Source organism: Oncorhynchus keta, chromosome 13 (assembly GCF_023373465.1).
Source record: "Oncorhynchus keta strain PuntledgeMale-10-30-2019 chromosome 13, Oket_V2, whole genome shotgun sequence".
Taxonomy (NCBI): domain Eukaryota; kingdom Metazoa; phylum Chordata; class Actinopteri; order Salmoniformes; family Salmonidae; genus Oncorhynchus; species Oncorhynchus keta.
Genome location: NC_068433.1, coordinates 25,497,195 through 25,516,531, shown reverse-complemented (window position 1 = coordinate 25,516,531; position 19,337 = coordinate 25,497,195). Strand labels below are relative to the sequence as shown.

The 19,337-nt window shown below is 43.7% G+C and overlaps 1 protein-coding gene and 1 pseudogene across 5 annotated transcripts in view; one reads left to right on the top strand and one right to left on the bottom strand.

Annotated features, from left to right (window-relative positions):
* LOC118387540 (astrotactin-2-like) overlaps positions 1-19,337 on the bottom strand; it is a 396,009-nt gene that overhangs the window by 142,225 nt on the left and 234,447 nt on the right. For all 5 annotated transcript variants that reach the window (XM_052459839.1, XM_052459840.1, XM_052459841.1 and 2 more), the window contains 3 exons: positions 15,484-15,608; positions 14,301-14,405; positions 12,228-12,407 (listed from right to left, as the gene is read on the bottom strand). In XM_052459839.1, coding sequence (XP_052315799.1) covers positions 12,228-12,407; positions 14,301-14,405; positions 15,484-15,608 — 410 coding nt within the window. The remainder of the gene's footprint in view (positions 1-12,227; positions 12,408-14,300; positions 14,406-15,483; positions 15,609-19,337) is intronic.
* LOC118387541 (E3 ubiquitin-protein ligase TRIM32-like) lies at positions 4,965-12,082 on the top strand (annotated as a pseudogene).

Sequence of the window (19,337 nt, the reverse complement as noted above, 5' to 3'; positions counted from 1 at the left end):
ATTACATTTACTGTAAATTACATATTGTAATGCATGTACATTCACTAAACGTGTTATAGTAAGTATTCTTACAGTATCATCTATTGACAGTATACTCTGTTTATACCCTCAGAGTTTACAGAAGTCCCCATGGTGGTTGCCATGTGCTGACCGACCAGCAGAAGTGGGCAATGGTGGAAATGGTGAGGGCCAGGAATGACGTACAGTACGACTGTCTGAAATAAAGCAGGCCATTGAGGAGAACAATGACACCTTTGCCAATGAGGCATCCATCAGCCTACCAACAATCGCTCACCTTCTAAAGAGGCACCAGGAAACACATTTACCTGGTGCGCTTTGAGAGAAACAACGATTGGGTGAAACAACTGCAGGCCTAGTATGTTCAGATACAGCACTATATACTGTATTACTGTTACTATTTGATGCACATGCTACTTCACAATATCATATTGGAACTATATTGTAAAAAAATAACTAACCAAAATATATTTTTAGAAGGTGATGGTTCTTGATGCAGCTGTGAACCATCACAAGTTAGTATTTGTTGATGAAGCGGGCTTTAACCTGGACAAAACTTGGTGCCTTGGGCGGAACCTTATTGACCAACGGGCGACCGTCCAAGTGCCTGGACAACGTGGGGGAAACATCTCCATGTGCACAGCTATCTCTGAAGATGGTATGGTAGGAAGTAGGCCATAACTTGGATCCTACAACTCTGCACACCTCATTGTGTTTCTCAATTCAATGGAGCAGGCTTGTCAAGGTGAAAGGGTCACTTATGTCATTGTGTGGGACAATGTCAGGATCCACCATGCAGAGTTGGTTCAGGCATGGTTTGGGCCCATTCCCGATTCGTGACCCTATACCTGCCCCTTACTCTCCTTTCCTCAACCCTATTGAGGATTATTTTTCAGCACGGAGGTGGAAGGTGTACGATCGCCATCCCCATCAATGTACCATCCTCCTTCAGGCCATGGATGAGGCATGCGACGACATCAATGTAGACCAATGTCAAGCTTGGATTTACCATGCCAAAAGGTTTTTCCACAGGTGCATGAACAATGAGGACATTCACTCGAAAATAATTCATGGCCAACTGCTCAAGACAAGCTTGATTCAAATGAATGCGTGCTAAACATATATTTTTTAATTTTCATTAATTTCATTTGTTTCATTTCATTTCTTACATTTAATTATAGACAGTACACCTATGTTGCAATTGTATCTGAACAAAATTAAATAAATGTTGCATTAATGATTGTAGAAGATGTCTTCACTGATCACATTTTTGATTTCACATTCAATATATATTATGGAAATTCTAGATTTTCTGACAGTTTTGTTGGGTAATGTAAGTAAGTGTGTTGCGTAATGTACTCTCATTTACAGTACTGTAGCATATTACTTTCAGCACTTCTATGGGCGATTTGTATCGTTTGCCATTAGATAAAACTGGTAGGCAAAACTACAACTTTGAAAATATATCATTATGTTGTGTTTTGGCAATTAAAATAATGTACTCATTACATTTCACAATTAACTTATATTTTGAATCAATGGTTGTGTGGTGAGAGATGTTTACAATCCAAATGAATGCACAATGACAGGTTTTGAATGAAAGACTGGCTGCGTTACAACTGTGACCCGTTTTGAATGAAAGACTGGCTGCGTTACAACTGTGACCTGTTTTGAATGAAAGACTGGCTGCGTTACAACTGTGACCCGTTTTGAATGAAAGACTGGCTGCGTTACAACTGTGACCAGTTTTGAATGAAAGACTGGCTGCGTTACAACTGTGACCAGTTTTTTGAACTGTGACCCGTTTTGAATGAAAGACTGGCTGTTAAACTGTGACCTGTTTTGAATGAAAGACTGGCTGCGTTACAACTGTGACCCGTTTTGAATGAAAGACTGGCTGCGTTACAACTGTGACCAGTTTTGAATGAAAGACTGGCTGCGTTACAACTGTGACCAGTTTTGAATGAAAGACTGGCTGCGTTACAACTGTGACCAGTTTTGAATGAAAGACTGGCTGCGTTACAACTGTGACCAGTTTTGAATGAAAGACTGGCTGCGTTACAACTGTGACCAGTTTTGAATGAAAGACTGGCTGCGTTAAAACTGTGACCAGTTTTGAATGAAAGACTGGCTGCGTTACAACTGTGACCAGTTTTGAATGAAAGACTGGCTGCGTTACAACTGTGACCAGTTTTGAATGAAAGACTGGCTGCGTTACAACTGTGACCAGTTTTGAATGAAAGACTGGCTGCGTTACAACTGTGACCAGTTTTGAATTTGCGTTACAACTGTGACCAGTTTTGAATGAAAGACTGGCTGCGTTACAACTGTGACCAGTTTTGAATGAAAGACTGGCTGCGTTACAACTGTGACCAGTTTTGAATGAAAGACTGGCTGCGTTACAACTGTGACCAGTTTTGAATGAAAGACTGGCTGCGTTACAACTGTGACCAGTTTTGAATTTGTTACAAACCCGTTTTGAATTAAAGACTGGCTGCGTTACAACTGTGACCAGTTTTGAATGAAAGACTGGCTGCGTTACAACTGTGACCAGTTTTGAATGAAAGACTGGCTGCGTTACAACTGTGACCAGTTTTGAATGAAAGACTGGCTGCGTTACAACTGTGACCAGTTTTGAATGAAAGATGCGTTACAACTGTGACCAGTTTTGAATGAAAGACTGGCTGCGTTAAAACTGTGACCAGTTTTGAATGAAAGACTGGCTGCGTTACAACTGTGACCAGTTTTGAATGAAAGACTGGCTGCGTTACAACTGTGACCAGTTTTGAATGAAAGACTGGCTGCGTTACAACTGTGACCAGTTTTGAATGAAAGACTGGCTGCGTTACAACTGTGACCAGTTTTGAATGAAAGACTGGCTGCGTTACAACTGTGACCAGTTTTGAATGAAAGACTGGCTGCGTTACAACTGTGACCAGTTTTGAATGAAAGACTGGCTGCGTTACAACTGTGACCAGTTTTGAATGAAAGACTGGCTGCGTTACAACTGTGACCAGTTTTGAATGAAAGACTGGCTGCGTTACAACTGTGACCAGTTTTGAATGAAAGACTGGCTGCGTTACAACTGTGACCAGTTTTGAATGAAAGACTGGCTGCGTTACAACTGTGACCAGTTTTGCATGAAAGACTGGCTGTTACAACTGTGACCCGTTTTGAATGAAAGACTGGCTGCGTTACAACTGTGACCAGTTTTGAATGAAAGACTGGCTGCGTTACAACTGTGACCAGTTTTGAATGAAAGACTGGCTGCGTTACAACTGTGACCAGTTTTGAATTAAAGACTGGCTGCGTTACAACTGTGACCAGTTTTGAATGAAAGACTGGCTGCGTTACAACTGTGACCAGTTTTGAATAACAACTGTGACCAGTTTTGAATGAAAGACTGGCTGCGTTACAACTGTGACCAGTTTTGAATGAAAGACTGGCTGCGTTACAACTGTGACCAGTTTTGAATGAAAGACTGGCTGCGTTACAACTGTGACCCGTTTTGAATTAAAGACTGGCTGCGTTACAAATGTGACCAGTTTTGAATTAAAGACTGGCTGCGTTACAACTGTGACCAGTTTTGAATTAAAGACTGGCTGCGTTACAAATGTGACCAGTTTGTAGTCTCTCTCTCTCTCTCTAAATAAATAATGAGCCTTGGTGGATACAGTATGTTCTTTAGTACCTCCCCTCCGGTCATAATTGTTGCCCTGCAAAGTGTCTGATATCTCTGTGCTAATTTCAGATAGATACTGTTGGTGTTGGCATTGCTATTATTGCCCCATAAAGTCTCTCTATCCAGGAGTGTTTTGACATGCAATCTGGCCTTTTAACGACTCTGGCACACGTCCAAATCATATCGCCTATTCATTCTCCACAGTCGGTTGATGTATGCATTTTATTAGTGAAAAAGCAAGCTCAGGGGAAATTACAATGAAATACACACATGATGATGAGGGAGAGATATAGATGTGGACAGTTTTTTTTGTTGTAAAACAAAGATGACTCATGCTTCCTAATACCACCGACTTGAACTTGGCACAGCTGCAGCACAATCACAGTAACAGCACAACAGGTTTCTGTTCTGTGAGTCTAAAGCCTATTGTTTTTTCAAAAGCCATAATAAGTTGAAAATATATTAAAAGTTTACTGAGGTTTAGAAAAAAAACGTTTTAATGTATAGGCTAAAGAAAGCATATAGTCTACGTTCATTTCTCATTTTCATCTACCTTTTAGTTATGCATAGCTTAACATTATGATTGCATTATGAAATTGTCAATTAACTAATTTCTATCGATGTGCAGTTGTTCCTTTTCTGAATTGCAATTCAGATAGGCCTGCCCTCTGCGATAGAGCTCTACAAATTGATTTTGAAATAAGACCTTTGCTGCCATCTAGGGGACAGCTGATATACTATTTATATGTACTGCAACAGCTGCACACATCTGTCTAGGAAGATAACTGTAGCAGACGCTACAGATGCTACTGCTAGAGATGGATGCTTTTTAACTTTCAAAGGATACATCAAGATGTCTTCGTACTGTCCTAATTTATTGTGTATATTGTTTCAGCATCATATTACATTTCATATAAAGCCTGCAATGCTCTCAAATGGCTCACATAATTTCCCTGATTGATGGATATTATTTTAAAGTGAATCTATTATCTGGTGCAGCCAGGATTTTAAGAGGTCTACAAAATGGAACAATTCTGAAAGTATTCAAAAAGCAGAAATAATCTAATTATGTATAATGCATTGGCCATTATATTAATGTAGTTTCTATACTAAAACTAGAGACAGTATTATACAAATTAACATACATTACATTTTATACTACAGTATTCAATACATCATATTATGAAACTTCATATACCATAAATATCCCCACTAATATAACTGCCAACCACTTTCGGAGCCTGTCCCAGCTGCAGTTGCAAGAACCAATGAAAATAGAGGTGGGTGGGAAATAAGTATTTTCTGGCGTTACGTCAACACCGCAGTCTCGCAGCAGCAGACCTACCATCCCCATGTGCCTTGATAGACCTGACATTGCAAGGTAAGATTTCAACCAAATAAAACTAGAGCTTTAGCTAGTATATACATGTGAATGCTTGACTTTTAAAATTGACTCAAAAATGAATTATTTCCGGACTGCCCCAAACAGGAAGTCACATCGCGATTTCGCGAGGCCTCCCACTAATCAAGCTGTCAACACAGCATCATGCCACAATATTAGACATTATTAATTGCACGTAACCAGCTCGTGCGGTTGTCATTTGCATTGGCCGTGTAGTGACAGCTTGTTCGAGCAATCTCTGTTATGCTAACAACACAGCTGGTAGCTAACACATTGGCAGCACAATAACACAAACTAAGGTCGCTGCATTCGTATAGCTAACTAGCGAGCTAGGCAGAACACGTATTGGTTGTCTGTAGCTAGCGAACTGATTCTGAGGATTTGTTCACTTAAAAGCTGGCTAGCTTCAGCAATCTAGGGTTGAATGACTGCTGGCTGCTGCTAGTGCTATCCAGTGGCAGTGCTACACTCCCCGAAACTTCAATTATATAGCCAGCTAAAGTGTACAGTATCAGTGGTTCCCAAACTGTGGGGTGCGTCCTCATATCATATTTTTTATTAAAGAAACACTAAATGGCTTTAAACGTACTCTTGAAAGTTGTAATAGTAGAATGCACAAGGTGACATTTTAAAATTGGATTTGCATCATCAGTTCCTTTTGTCATGTTCGTCATTGCATATTTGTAACTTGTCAAATGTCCAGCTAACATTCTATTTGTTTTTTAGCCCATAGATATTGTTATTGTTTTGTCACTTTTATATCACATGAATACACAATAATGTGGCAAAACAAGAAACGTCTCTTTATCAGGACCCTGTCTTTCAAAGATAATTCATAAAATTCCAAATAACTTCACAGATCTTCATTGTAAACGGTTTAAACACTGTTTCCCATGCTTATTCAATTAATCATGAACTTGCACCTGCGGAACGGTCGTTAAGACACTAACAGCTTACAGACTGTAGGCAATTAATGTCACAGTTATGAAAACTTAGGACACTAAAGAGGCCTTTCTACTGACTCTGAAAAACACCAAAAGAAAGTTGCCCAGGGTCCCTGCTCATCTGCGTGAACAAGCCTTAGGCATGCTGCAAGGAGGCTTGAGGACTGCAGATGTGGCCAGGGCAATAAATTGCCATGTCTGTTCTGTGAGACGCCTAAGACAGCGCTACAGGGAGACAGGCCGGGCAGCTGATCGTCCTCGCTGTGGCAGACCACGTGTAACAACACCTGCACAGGATCGGTACATCTGAACATCACCTGCTGGACAGATACAAGATGGTAACAACAACTTCCCAAGTTACACCAGGAACGCACAATCCCTCCATCAGTGCCCAGACTGTCCGCAATAGGCTGAGAGATGCTGGACTGCGGGCTTGTATGCCTGTTGTAAGGCAGGTCCTCCACCAGACATCACCGGCAATAATGTCACCAATGGGCACAAACCCACTGCCACTGGACTAGACAGGACTGGCAAAAAGTGCTCTTCACTGACGAGTCGTGGTTTTGTCTCACCAGGGGTTATGGTTGGATTCGCGTTTATCGTCGAAGGAATGGGCGTTACACCGAGGCCTGTACTCTGGCGCGGGATCGATTTGGAGATGGAGGGTCCGTCATGGTCTGAGGCAGTGTGTCAGAGCATCATCGGACTGAGCTTGTTGTCATTGCAGGCAACTTCAACGCTGTGCATTATGAGGGAGGAGGATGTCTTCCCTATGTGATACCCTTCCTGTAGGCTCATCCTGACATGACCCTCCAGCAAGACAATGCCACCAGCCATACTGCTCGTTCTGTGCGTGATTTCCTGCAAGACAGGAATGTCAGTGTTGGCCAGCGAAGAGCCCGGATCTCAATCCCATTGAGCACTTCTGGGACCTGTTGGATCGGAGGGTGAGGGCAAAGGCCATTCTCCACAGAAATGTCATGGAACTTGCAGGTGCATTGGTGGAAGAGTGGGGTAACCTCTCACAGCAAGAACTGGCAAATCTGGTGCAGTTCATGAGGATGAGATGCACTGCAGTACTTAATGCAGCTGGGGGCCACACTAGATACTGACTGTTACTTTTGATTTTGACCCCCACTTTGTTCAGGGAAACATTATTCCATTTCTGTTAGTCACATGTCTGTGGAACTTGTTCAGTTTGTCTCCGTTGTTGAATCTTATGTTCATACAAATATTTACACGTTAAGTTTGCTGAAAATAAACGCAGTTGACAGTGAGAGGAGGTTTCTGTTTTTTTGCTGTGTTTGTATAGAATTGCAAGAATTTACTTTACAACTGCAAAATTCTCTCTGCCAACAAGATGTTTGAACAGTTTGTGTCATGGACAGTGCTTCTGCCCATAGAAATAAACGCGGTGCTCACGCAGGGGAGCAGGGTGTTCCCCAATGTTGGAAGGGAGTCCCTGAGTGAAAAAGTTTGGGAGCCCCTGAGTTACAGTATATGTTTCTTACAGTGACTACTTACTAGAGGTTGACCGATTAATCGGAATGGCCAATTAATTTGGGCCGATTTAAAAATAAAAGTTTTCGTAACAATTGGAAATCGGTATTTTTGGACATCGATTTGGGCAATTATTTATATTTATTTTACACGGGACACACACACACACACACACACACACACACACGACTGGAACTGCAGGGTTTGAGTCCCTGGCGGCGTAGTGTGTTACTGATGGTAGGCTTTGTTACTTTGGTCCCAGCTCTCTGCAGGTCATTCACTAGGTCCCCCCGTGTGGTTCTGGGATCCCACAGTTGATTTCTTCAAACCAAGCTGCTTACCTATTGCAGATTCAGTCTTCCCAGCCCGGTGCAGGTCTACAATTTTGTTTCTGGTGTCCTTTGACAGCTCTTTGGTCTTGTTCCATAGTGGAGTTTGGAGTGTGACTGTTTGAGGTTGTGGACAGGTGTCTTTTATACTGATAACAAGTTCAAACAGGTGCCATTAATACAGGTAACGAGTGGAGGACAGAGAAGCCTCTTAAAGAAGTTACAGGTCTGTGAGAGCCAGAAATCTTGCTTGTTTGTAGGTGACCAAATACTTATTTTCCACCATAATTTGCAAATAAATTCATAAAAAATCCTACAATGTGATTTTCTGGATTTTTTTTTTCTTATTATTTTGTCTGTCATAGTTGAAGTGTACCCATGATGAAAATTACAGGCCTCTCATCTTTTTAAGTGGGAGAACTTGCACAATTGGTGGCTGACTAAATACTTTTTTGCCCCACTGTACTTGTGTATTGATTTTAAAGAAAGGCACTGATGTTTATGGTTAGGCACACATTGGTGCAACGACAGTGCTTTTTTCGCGAATGTGCTTGTTAAATCACCCGTTTGACGAAGTAGGCTGTGATTCGATGAGAAATTAACAGGCACCGCATCGATTATATGCAACGCAGGACACGCTAGATAAACTAGTAATATCACTAGACTAGAGCTTCCGTAGTGATTGTGCCACAGCCTGAACCTTTGACGTCCCTTTTTTTTTATTCCTCTCCCCTCAGGTGTGAACACGATGGCGGCAGCTACACCAGCTCTGGACCCGGACCTGCTCCGGGAGGTTTTGGAGTGCCCCATCTGCCTGGAGACTTACAACCAGGAGCAGCTGAGGCCCAAGCTCCTGCAGTGTGGCCACACAGTGTGCAGACAGTGTCTGGAGAAGCTGCTGGTTAGCACCATCAACGGCGTGCGCTGTCCCTTCTGCAGCAGGGTCTCCCGCATGAGCAGCTTCTCCCAGCTGGCTGACAACCTCACTGTGCTCAAGATCCTGGACTGGATCAGCTCCTGCACCACCGCCCTCATGTGTAAGTCCTGCCGCAACCGCCTACCCCGACAGTACTGCCTTGACTGCGGCACCATGCTCTGTGACCTCTGCAAGAGTGAGAGCCACCTGCAGCAGGGCCACGCCGTCCAGCCCATCCGGGTGGCTGCTGAGCAGCGCCGGAAGGACCTGGGCGGTAAACTGGCGTCCCTCCACAAAGCCATGGACCACATCCAGCAGAAAAAAGTGACCATTGACAGTGTGACAAAGAACATGCGGGTGAAGTCCCGGGCAGTGCAGCAGGAGTATGCCCGGGCTGAGCTACGTCTGCTGGAGGAGCTGGGGCACTAGCGGCAGGCCTTCGCTGCCTCCATGGCCAAGGTGGAAAAGCTGAATGGGCACATCCTTGAGGAGCAGACATACCTGCTGAACCTGGCCGAAGTGCAGGTGGTGTCCCGATGCGACTACCTCACCATGCGGGTGAAGCAGAGCGACATCACCCTGCTGGAGGGGGAAATGATGAGGAGGAGCTAGACCTGAGTAGCAGCCTGGACCTGCCTACGCTACTCAAGCTCCAGGACCCTGAGCTGGTGATGACAGAACATCGCGTCAGCATCAGCTCATCACCAAGCCCTGCACCGTCAACACTGATGAGGGGCTGCTGCAGTTTAGCACTGGGGATGGGGTTGATGCTATGTGCAGGACCATGGGGGTTGTAGGGGCCCCGCTGGACCTGTATAGAGACATTGATATGTTAATGTCTGTAGAAGAGGCTGTGTGTGCCTCCCCGGGCAACTTTAAGTCCATGGATGAAGGGGGGGGGCCCAGCTCGGGGCCACAGCACTGCCTGTTTGTAAAGAAGATGGGTTGCAAGGGCAACCTGCCGGGGATGTTCAACCTACCGGTTAGCATCTGCGTCACCCCGCAGGGCGAAGTCCTAGTGGCCGACCGGGGTAACTACCACATCCAGATCTTCAACCGCAAGGGCTTCCAGAGGGAGATCCATTGCAACCCCAGCAGCATCGACCTGCCCAACCTCATCCCGCTGTCCATCGCCATCACTCCGCAGGGCCTTATTGGGGTCACTGACAACTACGACAACTCAGTCAAGGTGTACACCATTGACGTCCACTGCGTGGCCTGCCACAAGAACCAGCTAATAAAGCCCTGGGGCTTGCAGCCATGCCCACGGGTCAGTTCGTGGTCTCGGGTGTGGAGGGCGGCAAGCTCTGGTGCCTGGCCATGGACCGCAAAGTGGGCGTAGTCAGACAACCGTCTGTGCTCGGCAGTGCGGCCCAAGTTTGTGACGTGAAACGCATCGGGCACCATCTACTTCACCCAAGAATTGGGCTTGAACATTGAGAACCGCCATAATGAGCACCACCTGGAGGGGGGCTTCTCCATCTGCTTGGTTTGGACGGACGACCAGCTGGCAAGCATCTCAGCCACTTCTTCTCGGAGACAGAGGACTTCCGTTGCGTCACGGGAATGTGCATAGATGCCAACGGGGACCTGCTGGTGACGGACAGTGGCAGGAAGGAGATCCTGCAGTTCCCCACAGAGGGCGGCTTTAACGTGCTCATCCAGGAGGGACTGACGTGCCCTGTGGGCGTGGCCGTCACTGAGAAAGGACAGCTGATGGTGCTGGACTGCTGGGACCACTGTGTGAAAGTCAACTCGTACCCACAGAGGAGACGCTTCTCCACCTGCTAGGTGCTAAGAAACTACACATCCAATGGTGTGTGTCACTTTTTAATATAAATGGCTGCATTCCAAACAACTTTAGCTCCTCCATGATCTGATTTCTAGTCAGTGCTTAACAGGTCATATAATGAGTTACTGATCCCCAGTCAGTCAGTGGGACTGGCTAGGAGCACACTGGAACCAAGACTGTGTGTATCTAGAATTTGAGCTGCCTCGTTGATTTGATGGATCGCAGCACTAAAGACGACAATAAGTGTTGTCACATTGGGGGTGGGGGGAAACTGGTATGTCAATCAACGCACAACATTTTAAATGTTTTAACTGCTGTACTGTACAAAATATTAGGGCCGGGTTGATACCTGTATTGCGATACTCATAAGTATCGTAGCAAGGACACAAAACACAAAGCAAATTTAACTTCTTTGGGAAAACGACTCTGTTGGAAACCAACATTATGTTGTCATTGAGTCACATATTATTTTGTGACCCTGTTGGAGACTACTTTAAAATGGAGATAGTATGGGCAGTGCCATTGAGGCTGTCACAGACGCCATAATGGTACGATACAAGGATGAGGCCTCTCTATGGCCAAAACTCCCGCCCATGCAAATCAGCTGCTTTAGAAGGTCCTGTGTAGATATTTCCTGATTGTATTTTCAACAATATGATAAAAAAATAAATGAATTTAGACTCCGCTGGGCCTTTAACTGATTAACTCGGACAGCCTTCATTTCTTTAGACCTACATGTAATTGCCTATTTCCTCTGAATTTTTAATTTTTGTTATACTACTGGGTCTTCTGAGTGTGCTGTATGTGTGTGTTGAACCAACCCACCATGTGTCTTTCAGAAGTTTCGCCTTTGGTGGAGGCAGTGACTTTACAGTGTGTGTGTTACTATCGTATCAGATGAGTTTCTGTGTAACGCGAGTCTCAATTTCATGTTTGTAATGTCATCTATTTAGTGCAATAAACCCAACATGAATGAAGATGTGCATGTTGGGGTTTCAGATTCTCTTTGGAGAATTTTCCAGGCAGGAATTTACATTGTAGGAAGAACACTGTAATGTGAACATTTAGAAAAGTAATAACACTTTGTGCAATACCTTTGGTAAATACTTTAGAAATATCTGCGATGCAGCAACAACATTTATTTTCATAAATGATTCAAGGCATGTGTCTTTGTATTCCGGTGTTTACAGGACATACTTTGAATCCATTTATTTGGTAAAAGATACATTATTTTCATGCCATTCACAGCCCTCACCCTGTCTGTCCAATTCCATTTTGAAGGTCTCAGTGGCACAGCATAGTACTGTACGAAAGCTCTTTCAGGTCTTGCCTAATGTTTATGAAATGAATTATGAAATGCTACCGAAGTTTTTCCGAGAGGCTATTCTCGGCTCTGTCTCAGGGGCTAGGACCAGTTAAAAATGAGGAATCATGTCTGCTATGAATCATATTTCTATCTGCAACGTCCTGAAAATTGTACCATATTGAATAAGCCCCATTTACCCCCCCCCAACCTTTCTCTGGGATTTAATTGACCAATTTTACGTCTATTGATAGTCTAGTCACCTGGATCCCTGGGTCTAAATTGGTCACTGATTACAGTATTATTTGTGACATGTGCATCATGCAGTTTCCCCCTCTCACCTTTCTGGTACTGCAGCCAGAGCTGCTGTTGAGCCTTCTTGCTGGGGAAGTAGATGGTGCAGCTGAGCTCGGAGCCGTAAAGGGCCTCGGATAAGTAATGGCTGCCGTACTGCTGGATGAATGACAGCAGCTCCTCTCTGGTGCTCTCTGCAGTCAGTGTCTTCAGAACCTTGGAGAAGCCTGGGAACCAGGAAAGTGTGGAGGGGAAATAATGTGGAACAAGTGGAATTGTAGTAATTGCTGAAGCAAAAAAAAGAGGGTCTTTGTAAATGCACTAAATACAGTACTATCCTGTATGGTTTTCCCTCTGAGTTTTCAGTACAATATGATATAGTGTAGTAGTAGTTAAATAGTCTCACCAGTAAACAGGACGGTAAATCATCACTATACCAGACCTGGGTTCAAATAAATATAGATCTTTTTTATATACGGTGCTTTCAGAAAGTATTCATACCCTTCGATTTTTTTTCCCCTACATTTTCTTGTATTGCAGCCTGAATTTAAGTCACAAGTGTTTTAACATTTATTTTTGAATGACTACCTCATCTCTGCACCCCACACACAATTATCTGTAAGGTCCCTCAGTTGAACAGTGAATTTCAAACGCAGATGCAACCACCAATACCAGGGAGGTTTTCCAATGACCCACAAAAGGCACCTATTGGTCCAGTAGATGGGTAAAACATTTAAGAAGTAGACATTGAATATCCCTTTGAGCATGGTGAAGTTATTAATTACACTGTGGATGGTGTGTCAATACAAAGATACAGGCTTCTTTCCTAACTGATTTGCCAGAGAGGAACGAAACCGCTCAGAGATTTCACAATGAGTTCAAAACCGTTAGAGTTTATTGGCTGTGATAGGAGAAAATGTAGGATGGATCAACAACATTGTAGTTACTCCAAAATACTAACTTAAATGACAGAGTGAAAAGAAGTAAGCCTATACAGAAATAAAATATTCCAAAACATGCATCCTGTTTGCAATAAGGCACTAAAGTAAAACTGCTAAAAATGTGGCAAAGAAATGAACTTTGTCTTAAATAAAAGGAGTTATGTTTGGGGCAAATCCAACAACACATGACTGAGTACCACATTCCATATTTTCATGCATGGCAATGACTGAATCATCTTATGGGTATGCTTGGGCAAGGACTGGGGAGTGTTTCAGGATGAAAAGAAACGGAATGTAGCTAAGCACAGGCAAAACCCTAGAGGAAAACCTGGGTCAGTCTGCTTTCCAACAGACACTGGGAGACAAATTCACCTTTCAGCAGGACAATAACCTAAAGTCCAAATATACACTGGTGTTGCTTACTAAGACAACATTGAATGTTCCCGAGTGGCGTAGTTACTGTTTTTACTTAAATCGTCTTGAAAATCTTTGGCAAGAGTTGAAAATGGCTGTCTTAGAAATGATGAACAACCAACTTGACAGAGCTTGAAGAATTTTACAATCCAGTTGTGCAAAGCTCTTAGAGACTTAAGTATTCACACCCCTGAGCTTTGCACACCTATATTGTAAAATTCTTCAAGCTCTGTATTTAATTTCAATACGTTTGCAAACATTTCTAAAAACATGTTTTCACTTTGTCATTATGGGGTATTGTGTCTAGATGGGTGAGATTTTTTACATTTAGGCTGTAACACCAAAATGTGGAATAAGTATGAATACTATCTGAAGGCACTGTAAATACTTATTTTCTGTGTACTTAAGTATTTTCAAATAATGTGGCCTGAATCAACTACTTCTATTTAAAAGTATTTTCAAATAATTTCCTATAAATAGCCTACTATTTGAATTATTTTCAAATACTTGCAAGGGAGGGTATTTGATGTATGCAGGCATGACTAAGTCGCTTTGGATAAAAGCATCTGGTAAATGGCATATATTTGAGTCAGTGAAGTTGAGTATTTTCAAATACAGTACATGCCAATACTTTCCAACTGTATTTCCAAATACATTCCAACATTCAAGTACTTGTCCTTCCAAATAAAACAAATCTGAATACTTACTTCGAGATGTATGTGAAAGGTATTTTAAATAGTATTTGAACCCTGGTCTGCTTCGTACCTGTAGACAAGGTGATGGCGCTGAGCTTGACTTTGTACAGGTTGCTCCTCACTCTCCACTGCTGAACCATGGGGTAGCCCATAGCCTCATTGAACTTAGCATCACCTGCAATGGACATAGACATATTAACATAGTTATGAATAACTTCCACAATATAAGTAGGCCCACATTTTTTTCATAAGATTTGAGTAAATAACTCAGTTTCACATTAACCATGCATTGAAAGCTATGGATCATTTGTGTCGGAGTTTGAGTTATAGAAGCACATTTGTAACTGCCTGAAGTGCATTAGCTAGCTTTGTCTCCCTCACACAAACTGTCCGTGTACAGTGTACATTCTGTTGTTTTCAACAACACCATTTGTCTTAGTACAAAAATTCCCACCCCGTGTGTAATCAATGGCAGACGGCCGCAGTAGCCCCAATTGAATTTCCAGCATTAAGGCGAGAGCAATCTCACCTCCGTAATTGCATTATCAAACTTTCATATGAGTCTGGCACAACACAGGGCCATTAGAACACAGGAGCGAAGAGAACAACAACTAAATCCTCCCTTAAACCTAAAGTACTTATTTATTCCCAGTGTGTGTTTGGAGAGGAGTAGCAGACACTCCTGGGAACTAGTCACAGGCCAACGGGGAGCGAAGTGCTGCAGCCAATTCAGCTAATGGACGGATTAGGGAGTAGTCCTGAGGTGCGGTTTCAAGCCAACTGACAGAGTAGTCTCGGCCCCCACAAGGGATGTGGGAAGGGAACACGGGGTGAAGGAAGGTGCAGGTGTCAGCCTTTAGAGGGCCTGGAGAGGTATGCAAGTGAGTGTGTGCCTACTGAAGAGACTTTGGGATGTCAGGAACAATAGCACAATACAGTGCACTGGGAACAGTGTCATTCTAGCTGACCCTGCACTCTGATGTCACTCCTATGGATTTACTGAGCAGAGAATGCTGCATGATTTCTCAGTATTGAGCTTACAGGAAATTCATCCGTAATTGGAAAATTACTGTAAATCCTGGACGAAGTAGATACTCCTACATTTTTTGGAAGGAACATTTGAGAAAAAAATAAGGATATTTGTTGATGAAATATAGGTTACGTACAGGATATGTTCTGTACACACTGGTATGAGTGTACAAAGATGGATGAGGCAGGCTAACACGTGTACACACACACACACAAACACACACCTGTGAGGAGCTGTACATTGGACAGTGGCTCAGACAGCACTCCTCTACATTGCTCCTCCACAGGTAACGGGATAACCATCAGTCCATCTGCTAGCTGGGGGAAGTCTTTGATGAAGTTGTTGTCCCTGAAAGAGAGACCAAGGGAGACAGAAAACCAAAAAAAAGAAAGAAAAACACAAAAAACAGTCAGCCTTGTGAGACACTGTTGGATTTTCATCTCCTCCATCAGAGTGCCTAGTGCAATAGCGTGGCTTATCTCATCATTCATCATCCCTTCTCTCCACTGTGTTTCAGACGCTCCAACAGAGAGGGACAGGTGGTGCAACCTGATAGTCATAGACACAGTGCAAGACAACTAACACTGCATGGAGAGCTGGAGAGAGATTCTCAGATCAAACAACACCTTCATATTCTCTCATCAGGGCCGGTTCTAGCCTTTTGGGGGCTTTACATGTAATTTTTTTGGAGGACCCCCATCCCGCAGGCAAAAAAATGTCATGGCCCTGCTTTCGTCAGGATGCAGAGAAAATGTTTCCATTTTAAAGCAAGTTTGCTGCAATTCTACACATTTTTCCATGGAGCGGAGATAATATTTTAGCAATTTTATAACACCTTTCATGCAATTCTAATTGAGTGACTGTAGGTCGGGGGCCCCATATCAGCCGGGGGCCCTAAGCAACCGCTTATGCCTAGAGCCGGCCCTGTCTCTCATCACAATGTCTGGGAAGGAAGGATTATAGAGGCTTTAAAGAAAATGAATGTTCACAGTTGAAGCTACTAGATACAATTCAAGAGTGATAAATGCAATGGTTTGGGAATGTGGGGTTTTCCTGGTCAGTTCCAGAAAAACTCATGATACTACAACTCGCTGGTTGGATCAGGTCTCTCAACAGCATACAAGGATGTTCCATTGCAGTGTGATACTGTAGAGGTATAAGTGGGGGCAGTCTCCAAAAGAGACCAGTGCCTGGCTGCAGTAGTATGGGGGAATTGACTGACTTTGAAGTGTGAGAGAGTGTGCCGGTTGGCTGCCCTCTAAAGGAAGGAAGGAGACAGAGAGCGACAGACTGGGAATAGGACAGGTAGCTGCAGGGAGAGAAGCCTCTTCACTTCTGTTTCTCTCTCAGCTGGAAAAGGAATACGAGAGAGGGAAGGAAGGAGTTAGGGAGAGGGATGGAGGGAGAGGTTGAGAAATTAGATGGAAAGGGAAGAAGAGGCAAGTCCAATACCACAATCTACAAACCTAGAAATCTGTGTTTGTACTACTCCAATGCAATGACTCTTCTTTAAATCTGACCTTCCAGTTTCAGACTGAAAAACACAAGTGAGTGTTGTGATGCAGTTCATGCTATACTCATGGCCATGTTGTGCTATTCTGCTGAATATTATGGTGCCATGGAGGAGAGCAGACATAGAAACAGACACACAGAGAAACACAGAGATTGTCTTTTACTTCACTTTTTAATTTCTTCCCTCTCTCTCGCTCTGTTTCACTCTCACTTTCATTTATTCTGTCTGGAGTACTGTCTACTGTGTCTACCCCCCTCTCCATCCCCCCTTCTCATTGACTTTCAAGAGAGCTTTCCCCCCAACCGCAGAGCCCGTTAGAGGCAATCACCGCCTCCTTTTACCCCAGGACTGCAGAGGAAACTCAAGGGCAGAGAGGAGTGGAAATCAGAGGACAGGAGGTGCTGTAAAAAGATTACTGGCTGCTCACCGAAACCATATCGATTACCAAATTAAATCAGAGAGCTGGGAGCGCGGCACGGGGTGAGAACCCGGAGAGGCACGGCCCCTACAATATGAAGCTTTATGGATTTTTCACACCCAAACAAGACTGTGTCCTTGTCGCCCACCTAGGCGCCTTATTAATTCCTTTATTTACTTTGCAGTGGACTTGTGTTCTGGCCGGGAGAGCAGCAGGGAAGCGAGAGGTATTTTTGCTGCTCGTTATTGGAGAAAAGTGTTACTGTTTTGTACTGAATACATTAGAGAAGTGGCACATTGGGGTAAGAATGGGAATGAGATTCACAGTGGCACTCGTAGATTCAAGATGTGTCATTATCTCTCAAGGAAAGTGGATAAAGTGGAGCGGTGACCACTTTAGTGAGATTAGGGTCTCGCTCGCTCTTGTCAAATCTTTAAACATGATGGAGGAGACGCCAACATGGAGAAAACATAATGGTGGACGAAGGAGGAGAATTAACCCAGCTTTCCAAACACACTTCCAGTTTTTCTCTGGCTCTTCCTTTTCCTCCCTGCACAGTAGGTCGTTTTAGTAATATTGTTGGTGAAAAGCTGTTTCCAAGCTGAAATGCAGGAGCTTCAATTACTTATTGCAATATTAGCCAGCTGAGAAAAGCTTTAATCCCAGTACAAAAAGCAGACAATGGGATTGAATGAGGTATGATGAGGTATTATCGGATGTACACCCCACCACACACACACAAACCCCACCCCTCTCCTCTTCTACCCCCACACACAGCTGGCCACCTGCAAGGCTTACAGTGTAGTCTATGTGTTCCACTGTGGTGAGCAGGGTGTGTTTACGTCCTGTATGTTTCATTCAGTACCCCTGTGTGTTCATTAGGGGAGCTGAGACTAAGCTGTCCTTCCCAGCCTTATCCTTGTGCTGCTTACAGTACATGCCTCCAAATGGGATAAACTCTCTCCATTTAGATAAGGGCTTCCATGTTGAGTTGAGCACAAGTTGTTGTAGCAATGAGACAAGATGTAGGATCTTAAATTGATCACACTGTTGCAGAAGAAATTTACGGCAATGCAGGAAATGTAAAACTTGTAGTGTGGTGTAAAAAAGCTTATGAAGTTTGTATTTTCCACTTTGAAATTTCAGACTTGATTTCCCTTATGAAAAATGTATCAACCCCTACAAAAATGTACATGAATTCTAATCCACATTTCCTGATGCTGCAGGATTATTTTCCTGCTGTAGCAAACTGGCTCAAATTAAGATCCGACATCTCTAGGTGCATTGTTTATAAATATGCAGGCCCACGCTTCGATGTGGAAATTTCAACAACTTTTTATATTTCTCTCTCTCTCTTGTTTTTCTGTAACTCTTTTTACTCCCTGAATTGCTTCCCCTTTCTCCTGCACACTCACGCACACACACAAAATTCCTCAGACTTCAATAGCATAGAGTATCTGAATCTGTTTCGTTCTAGACATTCCATTTCCCACCACCCACCAAAGCCTGCATGTTCCCTTCGCTAAACGCAGAAGAGAAGCTCTTGGAGCGGATGAGAATAGCGTGCAGCAATTGTTTTCTGCTGTCTCAGCCTGCTCCCTGGTGACTCTCTCCCTCTCTGTCTGGGCTCTGAGATGTTCATTTTCTCTTCTTCATCTCTCCTTTCTCCTCTCTCTACCTCTCCTCCCACATCCTGTTGGCAATAAAGGCAGTCAGGCACCTCTGGGTTCTGAGCAACCATACCAGCTCCAGTCACACTAGAGCTACTCTGTGTGTGTGTGTGTGTGTGTGTGTGTGTGTGTGTGTGTGTGTGTGTGTGTGTGTGTGTGTGTGTGTGTGTGTGTGTGTGTGTGTGTGTGTGTGTGTGTGTGTGTGTGTGTGTGTGTGTGTGTGTGTGTGTGTGTGTGTGTGTGTGTGTGTGTGTGTGTGTGTGTCCATATTGATTTTATATCCAGAGAGGGGGATTTAATAAGAAAACAATGTATGTATACCAATTAAACACAGGCTGAAAGGCACACACTTTCTCTGCATTTCTCCTTGGCCTTTCCTTGCTGCCACACACACACAGCGGTCAGGGACAGGGGCTCATGTTAGAGCAAACATACATTCAGCAGGCTCACTCCCTCTCAGTATCCACACGGCACTC